We start from the raw sequence: 25,841 nt of genomic DNA on the forward strand, positions 1-25,841 counted from the left end.
ATGGTCAAGTCTTTCCATATCAGGGGGAACCTTGGGAATGTATCATTAATTCCTATGATTATTGACGTCGGACTCTGAACGTGAGGATCATTATGATAGTGGCCATGGCGTAGTGCTCTAAGTCTGGATAATAACGATTCAAATTTGCAAGGTTTTATTAAATTTCAGTCATCTGCACTTTCAAGTTCAAGCGTGAATTAAACGTAACATTACTAACATTTGGTTACCATGATAATGATAGTACAGAAAGTGCAGCTTGAATTGTAACTGGTACAGATAACTGAGACTGGGGATAAACTCAAAATGTCAATTGTAATGATAGCTGAAAATAATGCATATGAATGAATGCTGATATATAAAAAAAGACGACAGCACCGTTTTATGATGTCTGTATTATCATTACAACAACAGGTGTGACTGAAACAAAGACAACTCACATGTCCAGGTCCACCATGTCTGTTGTGGTGACTATCTGGTGCAGAAGAAGACACAGCAGCCAGCTGGTCATGGACCGTGTCCATGTCAAACTCTTCTACGTGACAAAAGCTAGAAGGGTAATGAACCAACTCAATGGAAGACCGTACAGGCGTCACAGGGACATCAGAAAGGCTATGATCACCCATTCATTAGTGCTACACCCAGCTTGAGTGAACTAAACTAAATACCCATAATTTAGCCAAAACTAACATCAAGTTGTCTGTATGAGTAAGAAATGTGCAATTAATTAGCAACCAGAGAAAGCAAAGAAGGAAAACACTTGCTGTTTACAATGCTAACATTTGCATTAAGCTTCATCATGAACATTTCCATGGTGTGCATCTTGTTCATAGTTGTAAGCTCATTGGTTATGCTCCTCAAGCACAGGACATGAATTCTGTCAACGGAGCCCTTGATTGCACCCAAAGTATCCTTGATGCTATGAAGATCCTCTTTCGTATTGCCCATACCCTGGCCCAAGTTTGCAACATTGTCTCTGATGATACGGACATTATCTTTTGTAGTCGCCAATTTTTCTCTATGCAATCGGTCAAAATGGTTGCATTCTTCTGTTTTACATGCCTAATTACCAAGTTGCTGGTCAACCAAACCGAAGTGTTGTGTGATACCATTGAACTAAGAGTCAAGATAGTCATCCACGTCGTTGAGTCTGGTGAAAAGAAAAAATCAGCCCATTAGATAAAACAACTTGACATGTAACTTACTTTGTTTTCATATCAGCATAGTCGAGATGTACATTTGCAAGCACCTCAGCAACACTAGTAACTTTTTCTCCATGACTGTCAGGAGCTCGAGTGTGAAATCTGGTGGCAGGAGGTTGGGTGGACATAGCAAATAATGATGTACAGATGAGTATTCTAGCGATGAGTAGAAATACAGAGCTTGGTTGGATATTTGGGGAATATAGTAGCGGGTACAATATTGGAAATCCAGGTTTACTATCTGATGTTTTTAATGGTCCATGAACAAAGTAGACCATTCTGGGACGAGAATGCACTAATCACAGCTCTCGCCCCCAGTCAACACTGATTTAGCAACTGGTTAGTATGTTGTGGCTCTTGCAAGTTTGGACTTGGGGCTGGTGTTCCTACCGTATACCCTGCATTTCCGCTTTTCTTGGATTATCCTCTTTTTTTCCCACCTTCCTTGGGGTTAAATTGCTCAACTTCTGGTCCACACTCGTCAACAGATCAACCAAAGTGGAGTGTCAACAGCGCATCCCACGAGTCTCCAAGTTCATGGAGCTTTCTGCAGTGTAAGTGACGGTGTGAACAGCCAAGGACAACATCATAGCCTTTAAATGTTATGTTTTAGCGTCCACAAGCAACGATACTACCTCGGCGTTGGCACAGTCTTTTTTAATGTTGATGAAAGTTCAAGTTGGCATCAATACCATTTTAAAGGTACAGAAACACAAGATAATGTACATGTCCTTGACGCTAGCGTTAATGCTAAGTTACTATGGAACAATTGAATATGCGGAGAACTTTTCATATACAAAGTCGTTGTAAAAGAGTCAGGCAAAGATAGGCCTGGAACAAAACACATGCATCATATAATAAGGTGGCGGAATATGATTCCTTGACCCAGGTGCTCCATGTCTCCAATGATATACTAATTGTTGAAGGTTTAATATCTCTGTGTCAGCCTGGTGGCATTGCTGAATGGTTGCCGCAAGATCTCCCTCGCACACTCGCAATAATGTCCGGTATTCCCTGCATTGTTGCTCAATGGCCATTCTCTCTGCAAAGCACTTGTCCAGTGATGCCCACGCAAAAGCAAGCAAGCGGATGGCATCTGACTCTAAAAAGTCTCTCTCCCGTAAGTTCTGAAATGAAACTTGAAATGAGTATAAGATAGAGCGAGGTAGTTTTGATAATGTACCTGAAAGGCTATATATTCTTTCGCGGTAGCAGCTGGAGTTGAGGAATGACCTGCTGGCAAATATGCATTGTCCAAGCTGTTGCCAGAAAAACAACAGAGATAGGCTCATTCTGGGTGGTAGGGACAGGGGTATTAAGCCTGTTACTGCTTGTACTCGAGGGGGATAATCTAACAGTTGCCATTATGCAAAATGTGAGGTCAAATGTCTGTCTGGCAAAAATTATCAGTGTAGTAGCTATAAGAGGTTGGTTTACTGATAAACAGACTCACTCTTACAAAATAAATGAGAATGAAAACAAAAGGGCCTTTTCTCTGTAGTATACAGGTGTAGTTGTGTTGTAGACAGTGATGGAAATGCTCTGGTAGTACTAGCCTAACAACAGTGAATAGAGTGGGTTTGAAGAAAGCATCTGAGTCGGAGACTGAGCATTCACTCCAAAATGACTTCAGGGTACCCTACACCTAGTATAGCATTCAGATGCAGCTGACTGATTACCACCCTGTCTTTACAAAAGAGGGCACTCGTCATAATACTATTGTAGTAGCGTTGTGAGCTTCACAAACTTATCAGCTCCACACTATTAGGTCAGAATTTTGGAATAAAGGGAAATATTGTATTTTTCTAACTGAGTATGCAAGCCACTGTCGTCATTACCATGATCATGCTTTTGAATTGTTGATGTTAACTGTCCATGTGCAAACTTGAACTGTAGGCAGTGGTACAAGATTCCCCCTTGAGTTACAGTAGGGGCCAGGCGCTTCAGGAGTTCAAAGAAACTTTGCATGTAGTGATTATCTACAATGTCAACCGGTTCATGAGCTTCAGTTAAAAAGAGAAATGGAAGACTGAGACTATCTTTACAAAATTACGGCAATTATCAGTGCAGAATGGGCGGTGGAGATTGTGGTGCTGGAATATGGCTGTGGAGTGATCTTCCTTGACGGTGAGCCAGAGTCTGACAGTATAGTTTCTCAATGGAACACCCTATGATTATCTGAAAAGGGACTACAAACATTATGGAATATGATATTATTTACTGAGTTGTTATTGTACCAATTTTCTCCCCAAGTTGGAAGTCGGGGTGGGTATTTTGCATGCCTCAGATCAATTTCCAAAAATAAAGAGCTGAGATGGGTTCAACACTGTAAAAGTCCAACATTTGAATTCGGGAATACAAGTGAAATAGTAACATGAGGAGAAAATGAGAAGACAAAGTTCAAACAAAAGAAGCACGAACTACTATTACGCAAATAAAATAGAATATGTAGGAGTGGGATCAAGCTGATGACACCACAAGCTATTGTTTTATTAGTTGTGTTTAAACTGTTGGGCAAAAGAAATACCGTGTAGCCATTGATGGAAGAAAATCTTCAAACAATCTGTGGCAAAAACACTCATTTTGCAGCTTTGCATTTAATTTCTCAGTCAACAGCGTGATAGTGGTCTGAATTTCTTGGTCAATATCCTCGTCTGTGCCTCCCGAGTGTCCTATGTTGGACTTCATTTGTAATACATATTTGGCCTGAAACAATAATAGGAACATACAGAAGTACAGCCAAATACAGTTACATACATTAGCAGCAACAGCAATGATTGAGCTTGGGTTTAAAACACTGCCTATGAATGAATTGTAAGAATGAGTACAGCCTGGTAATGCTTTTTGAGGGCGGCCCCTTCCAGTATATGTGGTGAGTTTGACTAAAATGAGTACCAAGTCTGGCGACTGGAATAGTTCATCCTGGGCATAATTGAGAGACAATTGGTGTTTGGATAGCTGAGAGCGCACCCCGACAACAAGAAAGTTGTCATCTTTTGGTTTGGCTCGAGCTCTTTCCTGTATTTTGTGGGGGAGAGGGGCACAATTGTCAATAAATGCTAGATATCCGAAGGGCTTATTCATATCGGACTTGACAATACGGGTTTGGTTACTTGGTTCCATGATCTTTTGGATTTGTTCTCATACAAATTTGCGAGAATGAACCATGGTCGAATCTTGAGAAAGCTAGTAAATTCGCTGTCAGTCACCATAGACATAGTTCCATGAGTGCAATACAGACCTTGGTCAAGTGAAACTTTTTCATGCAATAATCTATTGTTGATTAGTGTAGTAAGCCGTAGAAGCCATTACAATACACACATTTTTCAGACTCAAGACCTACTTGGTTGTAATGAGAAGAGATAGTTTACTTGTACTACAAAAGATGAACACCTACCAGACCCAACGAGAGTTTTAGCCGCAAGATTAAAGGCATCATGGGCAATGATAACACCTGACACTCCTGAGGCTAGGAAATCTTCATACAAAATAATCAAAGGATGGTGATGGTAGGCGTAATTAAGAATAATCCTAGATATACCATCAGGCATCTCCATCAGAAATCTCTACCATTGTCATCCCTATTATAAGCAGCTGATGCATGGGGATCTGCAGTCTAGGCCAGGAAGTTTGGATTAATAACAGAACTGTAGCACAATGTGGTAGACTTATTCACTAATAAACCAGATACTGTAGCCCAAGAGTTCTCAAACATGGTATGTGCAGAAGTTCGTTGGCATTGATCCATAACACTATCAGAGCTGGATAGTGCATCCGACATCCACATAGTGTTAGGTGGGGCACTGTCCATCCCAAAACAGGATAACAAGTGATCTTTATTTAGAACATTGGAAAGGCCATTAGAGAAAGAATCAGATATACAGTGATCAAGAGCCAAGCACACAGCTGTGTTCGATGGAGCTAAGTCAGAAGAAAATTCCGATAATGTTGGAGTGCAGGTGGCTGAATAAAAAGTTAGACAAGGTTTCCATCCAAGTCGTCACGCCAGAGATAGCAATTACATACAGTTATCAGACAACAAAAGATAACCCCCAATAGCGGGCCCAGCCCAAGGTATGTCAGGTAACAGCAAAGACGCAAACACAGCACCACTTGTATAATCGGGATCCATTTTATGAAAGCCCATGTCACTGTCTTCGTTTTGATAGTCCATTAAGGATGGTACTTGGGGAGGCCGCAGAATATTCCTGGGCTCAGAATCACATGTTGGTGGAAAGAAGTTGCAGGTGCGGAGGCATGGTTGTGAATTAAACAGCTCCCTGTGCATCTGAGGTGTGCATTGGCTCTCGGGAAAGTATGATGCACTACCAGTGTTTGAAAAGTCGCAGGGACCTGGTTGAGATCGAGAAGCTGGTTGTGAATGGATTGAATCAAGCGGCTGATCCCAAAAGATGGTATCTGAGTTGTTGGTTGCCTGATGAATGTTGTGATGACTTTGGTGCAAATAAGGTCATTGTGGATAATCAAATCTTCCGGGGAAAAATGATTCTAAGATCCAGCATGCGAGCAGCATTGTGATCAAAGCCGTTATAGTAATCTCGCTGATTGAAGCACTTGTGTTGCTGGCTCAATATTTGGCTTTGACCACAGGAGGTTGGCACTGGTGGTACTAAGTGCGAGTCCAATTGCTGATCATTCTGTGAGCTTGAATGTGGTGTTCTCAGTGGCCATAGCTTTGCACCTGAGAGCTCAGGTGGCCTCGGACCCGAGATTATAGCCTGATATTGCGACCACTGGTACGGTAAACCAGTGGAGTCCAAGTTGCTTATGTAGAATGGACTGCCTTGTCAGGCTATTCCAAGTGCCTGGGTTAAACTTTCCGAGTCAAGATCCACTGGCACCAGCTGGGAGTTTGACTTTGAACCATCATCTCCAATAGATGTGCTTTTGACAGTAGCAGCCTGTGAGTGAGTGGGCCATTCAGTACATTGAGACCCTAAACTATCAAGTCTACCACTTACACAGACGCTGGGGGATCGTGAACGAGGAATGGAAACAGGATCTGGTTCCAAGTTGTTTGCTGGGGCAATTCAAGTCAACTTGTGATGTAAAATCCTTATGACATTGTTGAAGTGGGACAGTACCTGTAAATATTGGGAAATGCTGCAAAGAAACAGCTGGCGAGTATCCTGACAATAAGGTTGCATACTTGGAACAACTGGCAGGAGGTTGTGTTAACTCGGATGTGTGGAATCAGCCATCATGATCATCATGATCATGGTTACCGTTGGCACAGTGTATCAACGGATCATCCCGGCAGTCAGTGAGCAGAAACTGTGACTCAGACAATGCCAGTGGCCACCATGACTGGTAGTGATTGTTGCGCTCGTTAGGCTCATTGCTACTAGTATGGATCATAATTGCAGGGGGTCACGGTGTTACAACAATAGTATAAGAACTATGCCCTTGGCATTACCGCCGTCAGAGAGCATTTAAAGCTCCAAAAGTGATTGCATAACCGTGACTGTATTGGTGAGGTAAACTTGAACTTATATGAAGTTTCTTGAATCCTTCTTTACTCGGAAATAGATGCTTTTGCCTAGTATATGTAGTACTGAAACTGGAGTTGGAGCTAGACTTGTGATATGATGTTCGGGGGACAGCCATTGAGCAAGAAAATTTATATTTATTTCCCTTCAAGTTGCTGTTAGTGCCATGATATGATGAAACCAGGATGACAACTCTGGTCTACTGCAAATCAGAGAGCAGACTCGCCAGACACGCTTCACCCCATCCACAAGAAAGGGCATTTCCTAATATAGGATATACAATCATGTCTGCAGCCCTGGCGGGCCACAGCTTTTGGTATCAGTACTACTACTAGTAGCTTTGTAGTTCGCTGCACTAAGTTGTAGGATATGGAAATATATATATATATATTATCAGTTAAAAGGACATATTTATTTTTCCATGACATACAAGGAGAAACACTAAATATTTGTATATTTTGTGTTTTGGTGGGGAAGGTTTTGGTTTTTGTCAGAATGGTCACATGATGCTGAATCATCAAAAACACATGGATCAAAATTTGGAGAAAACTTCAGAGGAGAGAAGGGAGGTTATTCAAAAGACACCGTGTGACAGACCTTTGGAGTGTGCCATAGCTAGGACTCAAAAAAGAGGATGATTTTGGAAAAAGAAGACCTAATCAAAAACTCACTAGAGAGATGGGAGGGTAGAAAAAATTCTTGGAGGATCACAAAACAAAGGGAGAGGTGAGGGAAAAAGGGGGAGAAAACTGAAGAGATATAAAGCTAAATTCTTTGCTTTCTATATGAGAATCATTGAGGATGTGCTTCTCTGCAATGTTGGCTTGAGGATTGTCAAGTTCCACATGCAGCTCACAAAGCCTCCACTCATAGGTTGTGACGTTTGCAGGCTCACGAGCTTGGTTGAGTTGCCACCGTGACAACATTGCCCTCCCGGCACCTCAATTCACATTGATTGGTAAAGACTGGGTCACAGCATGTACATACACAGGCAGCAAATGTAAAACAAAAGGATTACAGATTATGTAGTATATGCAACCAATCTTGTTCATCACATATGCTGGCAAGAGGGACTTCAAGTTGATGTGATGAGCCAGGAGGCAATCACAGAGTTGTTGCCAGTACGTGGATGACTAATTTGGGGAGCAAATGAAAATTTGAATGGAATTATTGTGGTAGTGTACATGTGGCAGTCATTGATAATATGGATCATTGGAGCAAGTTCCTGGTGCCATTTCTAGTGTCAAATTGTGGTTTTACTAAAATCTGGTAACATATAGTACCAGGAATACTACTAGCCCCTATTACTAGTAGTACTTCAAGTTGCAGCAGTGGGCCAAGCAAATTTCAATCCTGTCAAGTTAATGAATACTGAGGTCAATTTGTCTTTGAAAAGAAGGCTTGGCCCAGGGATACATTTAATAAATCATTAATGACCAATTAGTCACGTAACCCAACTATTTCATTTTACCCCAGGTTGTGAGTTTTTCATCAAGTCATGATGGTGAGGAGGTATCTGTTCCATATTTTATACAATCTGTAACCTATCTCTTAAAGTAAAGTACCTATTTTGAATCATACAAAATATATTGCCTTGGCAATTACTCCCCTGCTGATTACTCTAAGCTCAACAGACAGTCAATCCTCAGATACTTCTTGCCTTTGTACTCCTTAACTAGCTCTGGCATGCCAGTGGAAGGGCTTAAGGTCAGACCATTGGCATGGTATAGCTGAATTATGATAGGGGTGTTTGGGGGGGGGGGAGTTATGTATTTGACTAGCATGGCTGCAAACACTTGGTATTCCATCTCAAGGACATAACCAAAATCATCATGAGCGCTGCTGGAGTTTCAGAGTTGGCAAAGTTGGCTGCCTTGGAGGACGGTACACATCATTGCATGGCCATGAAAACAGTTGGGGGTATGTGAACTAGTAAGGGAAGCATGCTAAATATCCCATCTCATCAATCACAACTCCCTTCTCACAGCAAATGGGACAATATTCCTGTCTGGGTCAAATGGGGGTGCCACATGCTTGACGCCAACACAGTAGCAATGAAAAAAGTTTTGCTCTCACGTCTACACTTTATGGCATGCATCAATCTTTATTTCTGCAGCCATGTGTCTGTTAGGGCAGGGATGGTCGAGTTTTTTACTGTGTCATGTGGAGTGAAACATCTAGTGGCAATGGCAACATGCATTATAGTCCTCACCCCAAACATATTTCACACCAGGAGATGGTGGATATTGTGAAAAATAAATGGTATTGAGCCTGAGTCTGATAGGGTAGGAGCATCTGTGGAGATTATCACGGCTGGAAGAGAGAGGTACCAGCTGCAGCTCCAAGACATGAAGAAATCATCTCTCTTGTCTTTGCCTGTCCACTATCGCAATCTTCCAGATCCAGCCTTATCTGGGATCAGCAAGCCTTCAAGCAGAACTAAACACACTTCAGATAGAAATGAAGGGGATGAGCCTGTCAGCAAGCACCTCAGACTAACGCACATCCATAGCAGGCAAACAAAGTAAAAGGAGGTACTTCTTTTGTCTTTTATTTTACAATTTTGAACAAATCCTGAACTGTACCTGTAGAATGTCACGGTATTGCTATCAGTCACAGTGTAGTCTGTAGCTTTACATGTAATCTTTAGGTTCAATTATATAGAGTAGCCGCATATTTATAGAATTGATTTTTTTTATGGCTGAGCCAGTGGTGTCTCTTCAATGTTTATTATAGATGTTTTTTAACCATTGTACAGACCATACATAGACATCCATAAGAGCTTCACCATGAGTATGACTACAATGTAATTCTACTCTGGAAAGCAATCAAGTTGTTACCCTTTGGAGAGGTTGGACTCGGACCGGATTATCGGTGCACCAGCAACCATCAGCCCAGTCGGAAACAACAATTTGCCTACCAAGCCCAACCTATTTATACCCATTTTTTCCGACAATTTGGTGAATTTAGGTAAGATTCTTAACTTTACTGTTTCTCAGGATTTTTCTCAACTCCCATCCATAGCCATATTTTCACAACCATAGCAAAATGTACATAGGATGGGAATTGTTATCAATCTATATGATTTCTTACTTATTGAATTATAGAAATAATGTTTAAAACCATTCTCATTGAATTATTAAAAAAAATTGAATTACAAACAAGTACACTAAAAGACAATGCATAGAAAACCAAGATAAAAATAATTAAATTGAAAGTAAACAGATTGCACAACAAGCAAACAAATCTTACTGAAAGAGAACAAAAAAGAGAGTGAATTAGAAAAAATCCTACTGAAACGAAAACAATACCTCTATAGTACAACCAATCCTACTGAAAGCCAACCTCACTTAGTACAAACACTAGTATCCAGTTTCTAGATAAAAAAGCATGTCAGTAATATAATATAACACGCTGTAAAGCTTATCATGATGGCTGCTTTGGAGGCATAATCCTATGTATGAAATTGATATTATTAGCCTGAATTAAATAGACAAATAATTGAACATACCTTCCATTCCTGTAAGGGTAAATCTTTGAAAAAGGCCTTGAAATCAGATTTTAGTCCACCGGCATTCTTGTTAAGCCAATCCTTAGCGTACAAATTTCTTTGAAAAGAAGGATATACTATAAGTATCTCAATAAAGACAGAAGAATTACTCACTTCGGTGTAATGGTAGACAACACAGCCAGGAGCTTGGCTTTTTTTATTTTGCTTCTGAATAGCTCAGATTTTGCTGCCTTGGAGACCTTTGACAAAATGGTGCTTGAGTTGACAGGATGGGAATTAATGGATGACATAGCCATGATTGTCTCGATCGGCTTGCTACAAAGGCTTGCTGACAGATTTTTCAACTGTAAACTGTGTTAGCTAGAATGAATCAATAAAACCAAATATCCTACTCTAATTTTAAAAGCCTATGATGCAGGTGCAGTACCTGCAGCCTGCCAAGCAGATGTAGTTGGAATAGTTTTAGGGATTTTGGTGACTGCTTCCTCAGGAACCAATGTGGCATTGGTAGAGTTGAGATCCACGATGCTGATTGCTAAGTCACAATCATCGGATACCCTTGCTATCTTGCTTATGTGATCATTGGCAATGGGCAATTCATCCGACAATTCCAGACTATCGCACTTGCATTTTTTGCTGTCATTATTGTCATTATTCTTGGTCTTAACCTTGGATTTGCCCTCCTTTTGCCATCTGTACCATCCTGAGTAAGTTTCTGAGCAGGTCTTGCAGATTTTCTAGTTTGCTTTGCACCACCCCATCTCTGGTTATGCTGCCAGAAGCCCTTTGGAGCATTCATTTTGAATCACCATGCCAGCTCCAGACCACATTTCTGGGGCAGTACCTGCCTTCTTCAGGTCCGTGAAAAACTCTTGCAGCCATTGGCGAATATTACGCAATCAGAACCCATCAATTGGCACCCCATCAATGGGCACCCTATCAATGTCTTCCACATATAACATCCCAATGTTCACACCTTGGGCAATTTGAGAGCATCCACACTTCCCAGGGTTAGCAGGTTGTTCCACATCCTTAGGTTTGTTTTTTTTGTGCTTCAGTTGCCACCTTCCATTCTTCCTCAGTCCAAAATTTGAGGTTGGAAAAATCATTGCATGAATAAATTGGCAGTGTCTGTTACAATTGACGTACCAGTACCTACTTACACTTCACCTTTTTTGTACATTTACAACACCTGATCAATGTCTAGACTCATCATGTGACCGGCCACATGCTAAACATTGAACTTTAAACTCTATTTACAACTGTACAGTACCTCATGTATTTTAGTATATATACAGGAGCAATACATGGGGAAGGACTCAGCAAGTCTTCCTGTTGTCTAGCACAACAAACCCATTGAAACCTGAGGGGTGATCCCTCCTTCTCTCTTCTCTTATGCTTGTCTGAGTTGTGCGCCAGAGTAAAAAACTCTTGGTCATTACAGTGTCTAAATTTCACCTGCGTTATTGACCTTCTCCAAAAGAAGATCATATGCGTGTTTGTGTCTTTTCAGCATGTGATAAGATTAGATTAGATTAGATTAGACATACTTTAAACCTTCGTATTTGGCTGATATCGAGTTGATGTTGGCCTTGCTCTTGTCCAGATCTTGTAATACTTGTTGGTGGAGGTGCAATGGAATCTGAGGGATACTAATATTATGTTGACTATTAAATGTATCTGTACTGGTCCCCATAGAATACATTGTATTGAAAATATTTCCAAAGCCATTCATGCTGGGATTTGTAAGTGGGTTTGTAAGTGGGTTCCATGTGTTTGTGCCTAGACCAAGATCTCGAGGGTCATGGGAACCATGCAGATATGAAGGCCATGTCCTATTGTGCCTGCTCTGGGAAGATTGTGGCTGTGGTGATGGTGAGAAATCAGTCAGATCAGTTTGCAAAGACTCTGACATTGACAACAATGAAGGCAACAGCAAAGAGTTTGAGGAAGACATAGAGGACATAGAGGGAGAGAGAGAGAGAGAGGATTAGGGTGAAAAAGTATCCCAGGCATGTTATTCAGTTTATTTTGGGTAATCTCATACTGATGCACACAGTCACACTATTTCCCTCATCACATCCTTCTCCTATTCCCTTTTGTATGTATCTAATTCATGGTATATTGCTCTTCCACCTATTACTACACTTTCCCCCATGCGAATATTACCCTACATTATCCTGCAATAGAGCTTCATCATTGTCTTCTTCTGTTTGACCAGCCATAATACCAGCATCTAAACCTCGCTTTTCAACAGCAAAAGGCCTCGCCTCGCCTCTAATGCTATGTGGGACCATGGCAACAACAGATTGTATTGACTTCATATCAACAGTGTAAAGGGCAGCGTCACCTTGATGCTTGCAAGAATAGACTGTTGAAAATGATTGTTAAAGGAGGTCCTGATCGGGCTGAGACCACAATGGCACAACTGCAACTGAGTGTATCATGTCGCTAAACAAAATTTGCATGCAGAACAATACTTCAGCAAATACATTTTGCCATTTAAAACTAGCTGTAAGAATGATGAGATGTCAGTATAGATTGTCAGATTTTTAGGGGAAACTCACTTTGACATGTCTTGAAGTTCAAAGGCTGTGTTTCCCTGGAGTTTCTTCCCCCAAATGCTTCAAGCAATTTGAGCGGTAGGTAAACGCAATCAAGCCCATTTGCGCACATGAGTATTAGGCTGAAAGGATAACTGATGTGCTTGAGCATATGTGTTGATTGAATCTGCCTCATATGGTCGAAGAATTTGCTCAATACAGTCTTGCTTGTGAAGGAGTATATAGTGGTCATCAATCTTGTGGGAACCTTGAGGTAAGTGCTCTTTAGGCTCAAGATCAGGAATAATTGCTTTCAGAGCATTGACTTGCGCACGGATAACAGCCCTCTGAGATAAGTTGGTGTATGGATTTGAATGTTGCCGGATTTCCTGTCCCAAGTTGCCAATAGTGTGTTCCATAGTTCATTGGGATGAACAGATAGCTGAACCTGTGCAAATAACCTCGGAAGCAATGTGTAGGAGAGAATGAACTGCAGGGTGTACAAAATGAAGGTGAGAGAGTTTTTTTTGGTAGCATAATTTCTCAAACTCCAGTACAAAGTCAGTGAAAAGTTTACTCGCTTCTAGGATATCTTGTAATTTGATTTTATGCTGGTGCATCAATCGGACAGCACAGACTAACTTGCAGAAGCTGGTTCAGTAGATAAACGGCAAGATATTGTACAACAATGCAGGAGCAAGACCATAGATGTAGAGCAGGTATTCCCAAGCTTTGTAGCCACTGGAGACCTTTTTGCTGGGTCTCGAGGAAAACGGTCAAAGGATCCTGGGATGTGTTGTGCAGCATCAGCAACTGCTTGGCCATGTTGGGTCTATATATCATTTTGTAATACTGCCTATGTCCAATCAAGTTTGTTGTCCATAACATCACATTTGAAAGTTCCATGCCAAAGAGGAATCAAAAGGTCCGGAATATTGAGGGATATCAAGTGCATGATATCTAATCCCAATAAGTTTGGTAGGCCAAGGATTTTGCTTGATGAAAGACCCAAGAAAATATTTGGCCTGCTAATTCCAGTGTTGAGGTGGAGCTCTTAATATTGCATTTTGTTTTGAGCTTGCATGAGTTGTGCAAGTTCTTGGCAATACATATCTGGAAAGAGAGTTGAAGAGTCATTTGGATCAGGTAGGCCATGCGGATCTATATTGTCATGACTGCATCCTTTGACATTATAACTTCCTGATGGTTTCAGCAGAGCTGGACAGTAGTGGGTGCCTCCTGGCTTGTGTTTTCCTTTGAAGCCACAATACAGGCGACACCCATGCTTTCCATTGTGTCCTACCAGGCCATTCAGATAAACTATTCCTGGGCCATCTGCAGTTGCAACAGCGAGAAAAGGCCTTGAGGTAAATATGCGGCCTTGAGATGTATCCCACACGCAAAACCTTGTTTTTGGATTGCTGATAAGTGATGGAGGCCTGGAAACAGGAACAAATTGATATTAACTGGTTTGTTGGGCCCTGGGATGATACAGCCTGGAATTACATATTTTTTTTTGTAGTGTTTGTCAGGAGATATGTCAAATATCACCCAGATGTACATCCAGTAGTCAGATAACTTGGTTTTGTATAACTGAGCGCCGTCCATGGAGAAAATCAAAACTGTGTTGTCGGATTGATTGTAACCGTCTTGCACAGCACAAATGTAGTCGCTCCCGGCAAAAAAGTCATCATGTTCTTCGGGAGAATCCCCATCACTGCATCGGATCTGTTTGAGAATTTTTGCAGCCGCTGTTTCATGATGTCGCCTATTTTCCGCACTAGTTTTATCTCGCCAAAGCGCCTGTATCTGGGATCCAATGGGCATGGTATGGAACTGTTGAGTTGACACTAGTTTTTTTCCTTTACTCTGTTCAAGAATTTGTTGATTATAACGGGATATAGAGCATTTGGGACATTTGTCAAGATTGGAGAAGGGGCCTGTATAAGCAATACATGAATTAGGACACATGTCATGAATTATGGACTCGATACCTGTAAGTTCAGCTATGCAACATTTGATGCAGTAATATGAGGGGTTTAATCCTCATCTTGAGGATGCCTGCAATTGTAAGCATCTCGGACTTTATTGTAAATATCTCCGGATGCACTAAAAACAGCTCAATTGCAAAATGTCCCTCTGGTCCTTCAAGTTCTCATAAGGCTTCAGGGGGATATAGCGGACATTGTATTGCCTCTGGATCCATGTTTGTTTGGCTGTTGTTGAGTGCCGCATTCTTGATTGCGTTGATAAAGGACATAGCCATTTTGATGTTGTCTAGTTTGCTGAGGCTGGAAAGCCTTTCAAGGTTGCTTTCATCAAGTCCTTGCACAACCGGACAAGTTTTTTGGGGTTTTTGTGGTGGATCTTGAGCAGGAGGACCTTGAGGAGTGCTTTGAGACAACTCGGGGTGATTTTGATTTAATGTTGTGTCTTTTTGAGCCTGATTGTTGTGTACATGCTAGTAAGAACATAGAAATGAGTTAAATATTCACACAATAGAGTGGAATAGTAGTAATACGCACTTCTGTATCCTTGTGCATGTAAATACCTGTGGAAATTATATTACATAAGCAAACTTCAGAGCTTTGCCTGAAGTTTTACTCTGTGATTACAGCTAGCCTTTTGTGGCTATCATTGTCTTTTACATGATATTTACATATGTTTGTTATATAAAAAGCATGTATTTAGGTTGTTATGGCATTTGTTTGCCCCAGGAATCCTTCTTCTGTGCTTGTTCCCGCGCCCTGAGGGACCAAATATCCGACAATACCACTATCTCTAGCTTCAAAATCATTATTTGCCCCCAGGTCATCTTCAAGTCCAACTCATTTACGCTTTCTTTGACACCGTGCAGGTAAAGACGGTCCTGGTTGTTCTGGTAGCTGCTGTCCCAATGCAATGGCGTGTTCTCTGATTGCGTTTTGCGTCGATTTGGAAATGATTGAGTTGCAATACTTCTTGTGGTTGTAATAAGTCTTCTCAGAGACTTTTCGTTGTATGCCTTTGCATTGAGTGAAACAATCACAATAGAATTCTTTATGAGGGCAAATAGAGGCCATTAATGTGTAGCACAATCACACTACTGTTATCTTGTGTCTGATTGAGCTTCAACAATAAACTGATGTCAGGTTCTAGATTACTGACTGTGACTGTGGGAAATTGATTTTTAATTCGTTTTCTATGGATATAAATGGTACAAATGGTACGAAATTATGGCAATTTTGTTGTTTTTGACTGGGCATCAGCTTTCCTTCAGCTGACTAATCCAAAATTGTTGGTTTTCCGGCATTTCCCAAAAAACCAAAACCCGACCTTTACCACCAAACCAACAAAACATAATATTGATTATATTTTGTCTTTCACTCATCCTAGTAGATTGATAAATAATACTCATTTTATTATTATTTATCCCATCCTCCCAATAGTGAGCGGCCATACAAAGCTGTCTTAGCAATGGTAAAGTGACCGCAAATTGCAGCAGACCCCGGGCCCTTCCGAGTCATTCGGAAGTCTCTGCCAGTGCTTCGCAGAGAGCCGCACTCTTCTGGCCTTCCAATAGAGCAAACACTCACAGGCTCACCAGCTTGAATGCTGACTCTATTGACCATCAATTGATAAGGTCAACTTGTAGTAGATATTGATTGCAGTGACCTTATATAGGGGAGGGGGGGCTCTTGGTCATGGTGGTAACTCGGATTTGGAGTCACCCTGTGAGACCTATTTTATTCAAAGTTCAAATTGACATTATTGTACTAGTAGGTTAGGCCTGAATCAACTTGAAGCCGCGCTCCACTGTCACAATCATCTCTAAATGATCTGAGTCACCCTTGCCGCAGCTGGGTGCCTGTTACGAACTGTATTCACCATAGACTTTATTTCTCTTCACAAGTAGCTACACTCTGCTACTTACCTATACTTTCCCACACACACTGCCTGTTACGGTACCACCTGTCTTTGTTTGTTCAACACAAATGCCTACCCTAAAGTAGACACTATATATATAGGCCTGTATTGTAGTTACTATCTCCAATACAATTGTATGCTTCAACAGTGTAACTTGGTATTCATTAGTTGAAACCCTCATCATCAGAATATGTCTCAAACTCGTCTACAATGAGCTTATCAGAAACCCTTCACATATCAGAAACCCAGTGTTACCAGGCTTGCACATTCCAAGCGTAACAAAACAATTGTATTCTACACCGTTATTCCCACGCTTTCTAGCGAAGGGATGAAAAAGACGACAAAATGTCACGAGGAAGAAGACCCACTACCAGGGCACAGACCAGAGCAGAACCTACTCAGACAGCCACACCCCCAGTGTCGTCAAGGCAAGACAGAACAACAGCACCACCCCCTTTTCCCCAACCTGACGTCACCAGACTTCATATCAGAGAACAAGCAGACACATTTATTGAAGCTAGAACACGTTGGTTACAGTATTAGGCGAGAAGTCACCCACAGCTAATACCCAGAACCCAACACGATCCCCCAGTCTCGGAAGAAGACATCTACAACGAACAAGACTTTGAAAAATTCGCCGCAGAAGGTCAACCAGTACCACATCCCACACCTCGGATACTCCCCCCTGCACCCAACCCATCTCCCATTCCACCAACTATCACCATTTCCAACACCACAGCACCCAAACCTACCAAGTTTGGAATTTTGATGGAATGCCCGACCGAGCCAATGGCTGGATGTTGTCAGCCAAAGCATACTTTGACGTAAACGACACCATTTACGACTCCAACAAAAAGAAGGTCTTTGAAGCCCTCTCCCACATGGAGGAGGGAGCTACCCTAGCATGGAAAGAGACCAAACTGACGGAATACACCGGATCGGGCAAATACCCGAAATGGGCGGACTTCGAAACCGACTTTAACGGAACATTCATTACTGTGGACGTAAAGGGAGCGGCCAGTGCGGCCCTTATGGTGATGAAAATGGAAACAGGAGAAACGGCAGTAAAGTTCAACTCCCGTTTCATGGTAGACGCAGGAAAGAGCGGCTTAAACAACGAAGGACTAATCATGGTGTACAAAAGCTCCATATGCCCATACCTTCTTCAAAATGTACTCAACTCCTCTACACAACCCAAAAATATCGCAGGATGGATGAGCACAGTTGCTGGCCTAGACGCCAACTGGACAAACTCAAACAGCATCAGCGAAGGAAAATGGGGAAGGAAAGGAGAAAAGAAGAAAGAGGAGAAAGGAGGAAGAAGCCAATCATCCTCGGCAAAACATTTATCCAAAGATGAAGAAGACTCGCTCAAAAGAGAAGGGTGATGCTTTATATGCAAAGAACAGGGACACATCTCACGGTTCTGTCCGGAAAAGAAGAAAGGAAAACAACCGGATCGAAGGATCAGAACGGCAGAAGTTGAAAAGAATGAAGCCGAAACGGTGGTAGAAGACAGAAGAGGAATTTCTCACATCCTCAAAATGTGGAAAAAACTCAACGAAGCAGATCGAGCCAGCACCATTGACGAATTGGAAAAAGAGGGTTTTTGAAAGGACAACCCACACCAATGTTGGTACCATCCAAAATAGCCGTTGTAACAATAGCCACGATCAATTCAAACTCTTTACAAATTGATACTATGTTACGACAAAAAACCATTGGAACAAAAGCATTAATAGACTCAGGGACGCAAAATTCGCAATCAAACATCGCCTACCATTCAACAAACTGGAAACACCCATCACGTGCAAAAACGTAGATGGAACCATCAACAACGGAGGAAAAATCACCCATTACACATATCAACGAATTGAAGCAGGAGGAAAGAATGCCATGTGCAAATTCCTCATCACCAGATTAGGAGGAGAAGACATTCTCCTAGGATACCCGTGGCTCCACAAGGTAAACCCCACAATAGACTGGACATCAAAAAGTGTGGATACCCAACATGCCATCCACACCATCCAATCACTCTCCAACCGATCCATGATTTGCACCATCACAATTGATCGACCAGAACTATTGATCAACTACGTACACAAAACACGGATCTTTGCAAAAACCAACACGGCAATGGAATTAGCTATCCAGAATAACATTGAAAAAAAGATAACGGAACTACCCGAAATCTACAAAGAGTTTGCACAGGTCTTTGACAAAAAGGCTTCGGAAAGACTACCCAAAAGAAGGATCTACAATCACGCCATAAACCTAAAACCGGAGTTTAAACCAAAAGATTGTAAAATCTATCCTTTATCGCCAAAAGAAAACACCGTGCTAGAAGAATTCCTTGACGACAACCTTCGAAAAGGATATATTAGACCAAGCAAATCTCTAATGGCTCCCCCCTTCTTTTACATAGACAAAAAGGACGGATCTTTGCGACCATGCCAAGACTATCGACAACTTAACAAACAAACAATCTGAGATCCTTACCCACTGCCCATGATCCCCGACCTCATAGACCAACTCCGTGGAACATCCCACTTCACAAAATTAGACCTACGTTGGGGATATAACAATGTCAGGATAAAAGAAGGAGATGAATAGAAGGCGGCATTCAAAACCCGAAAAGGACTCTTTGAACCCACAGTGATGTTCTTTGGCATGTGCAACTCCCCGGCCACCTTCCAACACATGATGAACGACCTCTTTGCAGACATGATAGACGAAGGATGGCTTATCATATACATGGATGATATGCTCATATTTAGCAATGAACCAGAAGAACACTACCTGCGGACAAAAAGAGTATTGCAACGCCTAAGCGGAAACAACCTATACCTGAAACTAGAAAAATGCACGTTTGATGTAGCCGAAATCGAATATCTCAGCATGATCGTCTGTCACAACCAGGTGCAAATGGACCCAGTAAAACTGGCTGGAATCCAAAATTGGCCTACGCCGACCAACATCCACGAAGTGCAAAAGTTCCTCGGATTTGGCAACTTCTACCGCAAATTCATTGGCCACTACTCGGAACTCGCTAAATCGCTCAATGCCTTACTGGAAAAAGGGAGAACTTGGAACTGGACAAAAACCGAAGAAAACGCATTTGCGCTGCTGAAATACCGCTTTAGCAGATCACCGGTCACTCAGATACCCGATCCGAACAAACCGTCCCAAATTGCAGCAGACGCATCCAAACACGCAACTGGGGCGGTACTAAACCAGCCAGATGACAATGGAGTATGGCATCCATGTGCCTTCTTCTCCAAAACATTGTCCCCAGCCGAAAAGAACTACCAAATATACAACAAGGAACTACTTGCTGTCATCAGAGGATTGGAAGAATAGAAACATTATATCCTAGGCAGTGCCCACACAACGGAGATACTAACCGACCACAAAAATCTCACATACTGGCAAGAAGCCAGAAAATTGACACCACGACAACGACACTGGCAACTTCTACTCTCCCAGTACAACTATACCCTGAAACATGTACCAGGAACGCAAATGACAATCCCGGACAATCTATCCAGAAGACCAGACCTGTACACAGAAGAAGAAGAACAAGACACGCCACTACTCCCAAAAACTGTCTTCGCCGCAGTAGCAACCACAGATCCATTTTTCACCAACATACAAAACAGTTTACACGAAGGGAACAAATTACCAATGCACTTGGATCCCAAAGATTGGACCATCAAAGATGACAATGTGTTCTACAAGAACCACCGTTATAGAGAAAAACATGTATTCAACAACAACACGATTTGGTAACAGCCGGACATCCTGGACAACTGAAGACAACCCAATTAGTAACCAGATATTACTACTGGCCAGGTATGTCACAAATGATCAAAGACTACGTCACAGGATGTGCCACATGCCAACAAAGCAAGGCGATTACCAATCCGATCAAAATACCCATCCAACCAATTTTGGGCCCGAAAACTACCAAACCATTCAAAAACCTTTCTGTTGATTTCATCACAGATCTGCCAGAAAGCAATGGATATGACAGCCTCATGGTTGTGGTGGACCACGGCCTTACAAAGGGGGTAATACTATCACCATGCAGGAAAACTATTGACGCATTAGGAATGGCTAAACTATTTCACCAACGTGTGTTCAAAAGATTTGGACTACACGACAAACTCATATCCGATAGGGGATCACAGTTTGCATCAGAAGTTACCAAAGAACTAGCCAGATTACTCAAGACTGGAGTTAATCTATCGACGACATACCATCCCCAATCTGATGGAGAAACAGAAAGGGTAAACCAAGAGATAGAAACATATTTACGGATCTTCTGCAACAATTTACCACACTCCTGGACAGAATATCTCACAACGGCAGAATTCTGCCACAATCATAGACCACATTCGGCACGAAACAAATCCCCATTCTACCTCATGATGGGATACCATCCTAGAGATCTCCCCTCGACACCAATAACAACCAACATACCGGCCGTAAGCAAAAGACTATCCAGTTTACTAGAAGCAAGAGCCATAGCCTTGCAAGCTCACGAACTAGCAAGAGCACGCATGCAAAAATACTCACAACATCCATTACCCACGTTTACAAACGGACAAAAGGTTTGGCTAGAAGCAACTAACCTAAAGAAGAAAGGAACACCCTACAGAAAGTTCAATTGGAAGCGAGAAAGACCCTTTATAATCCTCGAAAAAGTATCACCGGTTAACTACCAACTAAAACTCCCAGACGTGTGGAAAATCCATCCCGTATTCCACGCCGCCCTTCTAACCCCGTACAAACAAACCAAAACCCACGGAGAAAACTACATCAGACCACCAGCAGAGATAATCAATGACCAAGAAGAATACGAAGTAGAAGTAATTCTACGTAACAAAAAGAATTGAAGAGGATACCTATATTTAGTCAAATGGAAAGACTACCCATCGGCCGAAAACTCTTGGGAAGAAGAAGCAAATCTACGGAATGCTTCCGAAATCCTGAACAAATATAAAAGAAGACACAAACTGTGAAACAAGTCAACAGGATTCCCTCTCACAATCACCTTCCAAAAATACTATGTCTCAGACCACACCCATTGACCAACAAACTCACTCTCCCTGTTTTCCCACATACCTTGCCGAACCCCAAGTACTCACTGAAGCACAATGGGCACACCGCCTAGCCCTCACTCGTGAACAAACCGACATCATCGATGCCACCGAACTGATGTCAGATAGGTGCGCATACTTCTACCTTTTTCACCAGTCTAACATTATATGCCCTACTGCCACATACCCACTGGACACATTTCATCATTGGCAAAATGCACTCCTTGTTGCTGACAAACTACACGCAGTCACCGTCTCACTGGGTTTGTTGGTAGACGAGCTTACATGGGACAAAAATTCTGTATTGAGTACTGGAGCGGCTTTGCTCATGGAACACTTGCAGATAGAATCCCTGGAATGACGCTTGAGGAAGAATTGTGAGAATGGAGAGAAAGAAGCAGTCAAAGCATTCCTATGCCTAGGTGGCCAAACCGTATGCATCAACACAAGGAACCTTCTCGCTCAACAAGGGTACCTCACCTCCCCTCCCCCAGATTTGCCGAGCCTTCCCGCGACAACGGGGCATCCTTTTCCAGGTGGTCACCCCCCAACCTCACCGCAGTCGCCTCAACTAGCATATCCCCCATCTCCGCCAGATCTTGTTCTACCCGTGCCCACTCCATCATCCCCAACTCGTTCCTTCACAACCGACTCAATAGTCCCCGTAGCCAACGCAGTAGAAGAATTGCAAGCCATATTGATTCCCACACGTCCAACAACACCCCTCCTCCAACTCCCTCCACCTCGCCGCAGTCGCTGATTACACAGCCAGCGCCCAGAGCGGGTACTCCTTATCCCTTCGGGGTGCACACCCGCTCACACAAATTGCTCTCTGGAATCGAACAAGAGGTCGACACCCACGTCGAGCAACGGGTCGCCTCAGGTTCGAAGACCATCGAGGAACAATGAGGGAACCACCTTGGCTTCTCCGCGTGGGAGCAAAGGACCCTCACCCCGCTCCGATCACTCTAATCTTCATCATTCACAATCCTCTTCTGAACAACGCCGTCACCCTCGTCCCCAATGTTGCTATGCCTGTCAAGAATATGGCCATCGTGCCATCTACTGCCGATACCATACCTGCTCTATGTGTGGTTTAGACGCGCCCGGACACCGAGCTAATGAGTGCAACCAACAACGCAATTTACCTTTTGTGGCAGACTCTTGGGGATTGGATGACGAGCACAACGATCTTGACGAAGACTCACGATACAATGTAGACGGAGAACTAGGAGACTTCAGAGCAGTCTAAACCTAAAAAGGGGGTAATGTTACGAACTGTATTCACCATAGACTTTATTTCTCTTCACAAGTAGCTACACTCTGCTACTTACCTATACTTTCCCACACACACTGCCTGTTACGGTACCACCTGTCCTTGTTTGTTCAACACAAATGCCTACCCTAAAGTAGACACTATATATATAGGCCTGTATTGTAGTTACTATCTCCAATACAATTGTATGCTTCAACAGTGTAACTTGGTATTCATCAGTTGAAACCCTCATCATCAGAATATGTCTCAAACTCGTCTACAACGAGCTTATCAGAAACCATCTATCCATCAGAAACCCAGTGTTACCAGGCTTGCACATTCCAAGCGTAACACATGCTGTCTCTCAACAACTCTATGCCTCCTTCATTGCATAATCATATTATTGATAATCTGGTGTTATGTTTGTGTCCCACAGCCAATGTAACAACCAAGAGTTGGTATACTGGTGCACAACTCAGACAAAGCTATAAAGAAGTAAGGGGAGTGGTTATCCTTTAGATAGGACTGAGTTTGTTGTGGGTAAACAACAGGAGGACTCGCTGAGGAGTCTCCTTGATCTATTGGGGTATATATAATACTACAGGTTGTTTGTACATGTGTACTATACAGTTGATGAAGGCAGTGGCTGATGATGTCATGGGGCACAACCCATGTGACTAGCAACACTGCGTGAGATACTTGTAGCTAAAATTAAAGAAAGGCAGCACAGCGCAAGAATGAACAAAATGGAAAGTGCTGTATAGCACAGTGTGTGAAAACTACAGAAGAAAGGTAAAGAGGAGAATGAAACTTAAAGGTCCAGAAATTGTGTATCATAACACTACCCCCCTTCTAAGGCTTGAATTCCAGGCAAAACCAAGTTACGGAGGTAGTAGTTAAATTTTTGGGCAGAGGTTGAAAAAGAGAATTAAAAAGGGTTGAATCCATGCCTCTAAGCTTCCTAGGAGCCGAGGGAGTCTTAGAATAAAATTCTTGGACAGCATTGTAGGAATTGTCCAGATGGGCTTCTGGTTCCCATGTTCTGTCCTTGTCTCTATAGCACTTTCATAGGACTAAGAACTTCAAAATTTCACGCTTCAAGCGTGCATCCACCACTTGTTCGACTTTGAACTCTTTTTCACCTTTCTGGGTGACTATAAATGGTCCGGGCCGGTCTATGCACTGTCCCGGCAGCGACCCTTTGTAGGGTTTTACACAGCTGATATTGACCGTGGGTACTACCCTCATTTGTGTTGGGAGTTCCAGCTACACTGCATTGGGTTTGACTTCCTTAATCTGGTAAGGACCAATCCACTTTTTGGTCAGTTTTCTAGACTGCCAATCTTTTAATTTTAAGTGGTCGGTATCTAACCAGACCAGGTTGCCGACCATGTAGTCAGGGGCCTTAGGGCTTCTATGCTCTGCCCTGTCTTTCATCTGCTCTGCAGTTTTGAATAGTGTCTTGCGTGTTTCGTTTAAGACAGACTTTATGTCTTTTGCCATGTTCCCTTTTGCTAGGTTCTACACCTATTCTGGGGAGGTATGACCTTGTAACCTCAAATGGTGCCTTTCCTGTAGCCGATGACTGTTTGATATTGTATGAGAACTGGGCTATCTTTAGCCACTTGGCCCAATCTGTCTGCCTGTCATTAATAAATATCCGGAGGTATTGTTTCAATTCTTGATTGAGCCTCTCTGTTTATCCATTGGTCTGCAGATGGAACACCATTGATAGTTTAGGTTTGATGCCCAGCATCCGGCATAATTCTTTTGTAAATTTGCTAGCGGATTGTGGCCCCCTGTCGGAGATAACCATTTCTGGTAACCCGTGGATGGACCATACAAAACCTTTAAATAAATCTGCCGTACCAGCGGCTGTAATAGTTTTAATGGTGGGGGTGAATACTACTTCTTTGGAGAAGCAATCCAATACCACCATTTACTAAATCATACCCGTTTGATTCTGGTAGATCCATTGTGAAATCAACAGATATATCCTGTTAGGGACCAACCGGTATTGGATATGGCATAAGCTTACCGGCCAGCGGTTGATGCAAGTTCTTGGCCATGGCACATCTTAGATAGGATTTCACCTATTCCTATACATCCTTGAACATGCCAGGCCACATGTAGTTTCTGGAGATCAACTCCATTGTTTGTTGCCACCCAGGATGCCCAGACACTGGAGTGTTGTGATGTCTATCTATTGCCTTGATCCTTGCAAACTCAGGCACATAGATTTTGTCTTTGTAACAAAAGAGCCCATCTTCCCATAAATAATGTAAATTGCCATCAAGGTGCGCCTTATCTTCTGAGGAAATATCCCTTTTGAAGACTTCTAGAAGATTGGAGTCTTGCCCAATTCAAAAATTGGCAACCCCGGATTGATCTATCAGGGTAACACCTTTGTTGTGATCTTCAATGCCGTTGACATGATCCTCTCTTCTAGAAAAAGTGTCTGCTTTCCCCATAGAAGTACCAGATTTATGAATTAATCTATAATTAAATCTTGACAGGTACACCACATAGTGGGCCTGTCTTCGGTTCAAGTCTTTGGCTGTCATAAAATACTCCAGATTTTTATGATTGGTCCAAATTCCAAATTGGTGCCTAACACCTTCTAAGTAGTGCTGCCAGTGCTCTAGAGCTCTAATGATCACCAGCATCTCCTTATCATAAATTTGAGAGTTGCACTTTGTGGGCGACAAACTTTGGGATAAATAGGCACAAGGCCTCCAAAGATCATCAGGACATTTAATTGATAGAACAGCCCCAGTAGCAAAATCAGAAAAGTCGGTTTCTAGCCGGAACTCTT

At 42.4% G+C, this 25,841-nt stretch overlaps 5 protein-coding genes across 5 annotated transcripts; 2 read left to right on the top strand and 3 right to left on the bottom strand.

Annotated features, from left to right (window-relative positions):
- Positions 1-298: 298 nt before the first annotated feature.
- On the bottom strand, positions 299-1,327 carry SERLADRAFT_405830 (uncharacterized protein; the record flags this gene model as incomplete). The annotated part of the gene is made up of 5 exons (XM_007314314.1): positions 299-322; positions 438-609; positions 666-682; positions 778-1,015; positions 1,203-1,327. The coding sequence occupies 5 exons, from the start codon at positions 1,325-1,327 to the stop codon at positions 299-301; spliced, it is 576 nt and encodes a 191-aa protein (XP_007314376.1).
- An 8,218-nt stretch (positions 1,328-9,545) lies between these two features.
- SERLADRAFT_405831 (uncharacterized protein) lies at positions 9,546-11,019 on the bottom strand (the record flags this gene model as incomplete). The annotated part of the gene is made up of 6 exons (XM_007314315.1): positions 9,546-9,639; positions 10,060-10,085; positions 10,221-10,317; positions 10,374-10,548; positions 10,648-10,835; positions 10,889-11,019. The coding sequence occupies 6 exons, from the start codon at positions 11,017-11,019 to the stop codon at positions 9,546-9,548; spliced, it is 711 nt and encodes a 236-aa protein (XP_007314377.1).
- A 1,366-nt stretch (positions 11,020-12,385) lies between these two features.
- SERLADRAFT_405832 (uncharacterized protein) lies at positions 12,386-13,588 on the bottom strand (the record flags this gene model as incomplete). The annotated part of the gene is made up of 4 exons (XM_007314316.1): positions 12,386-12,570; positions 12,788-13,031; positions 13,098-13,211; positions 13,406-13,588. The coding sequence occupies 4 exons, from the start codon at positions 13,586-13,588 to the stop codon at positions 12,386-12,388; spliced, it is 726 nt and encodes a 241-aa protein (XP_007314378.1).
- Positions 13,589-18,427: 4,839 nt separating this feature from the next.
- On the top strand, positions 18,428-18,670 carry SERLADRAFT_340398 (uncharacterized protein; the record flags this gene model as incomplete). Its single annotated transcript, XM_007314317.1, has 1 exon — positions 18,428-18,670. A coding segment is annotated over one exon (243 nt), but the record flags the coding sequence as incomplete, so codon positions are not given.
- Positions 18,671-21,739: 3,069 nt separating this feature from the next.
- SERLADRAFT_434035 (uncharacterized protein) lies at positions 21,740-23,023 on the top strand (the record flags this gene model as incomplete). Its single annotated transcript, XM_007314318.1, has 5 exons — positions 21,740-21,900; positions 22,020-22,148; positions 22,222-22,481; positions 22,540-22,860; positions 22,932-23,023. The coding sequence occupies 5 exons, from the start codon at positions 21,740-21,742 to the stop codon at positions 23,021-23,023; spliced, it is 963 nt and encodes a 320-aa protein (XP_007314380.1).
- Positions 23,024-25,841: the final 2,818 nt, after the last annotated feature.

This window comes from Serpula lacrymans (assembly GCF_000218685.1).
Source record: "Serpula lacrymans var. lacrymans S7.9 unplaced genomic scaffold SERLAscaffold_3, whole genome shotgun sequence".
In the NCBI taxonomy this organism is placed as follows: domain Eukaryota; kingdom Fungi; phylum Basidiomycota; class Agaricomycetes; order Boletales; family Serpulaceae; genus Serpula; species Serpula lacrymans.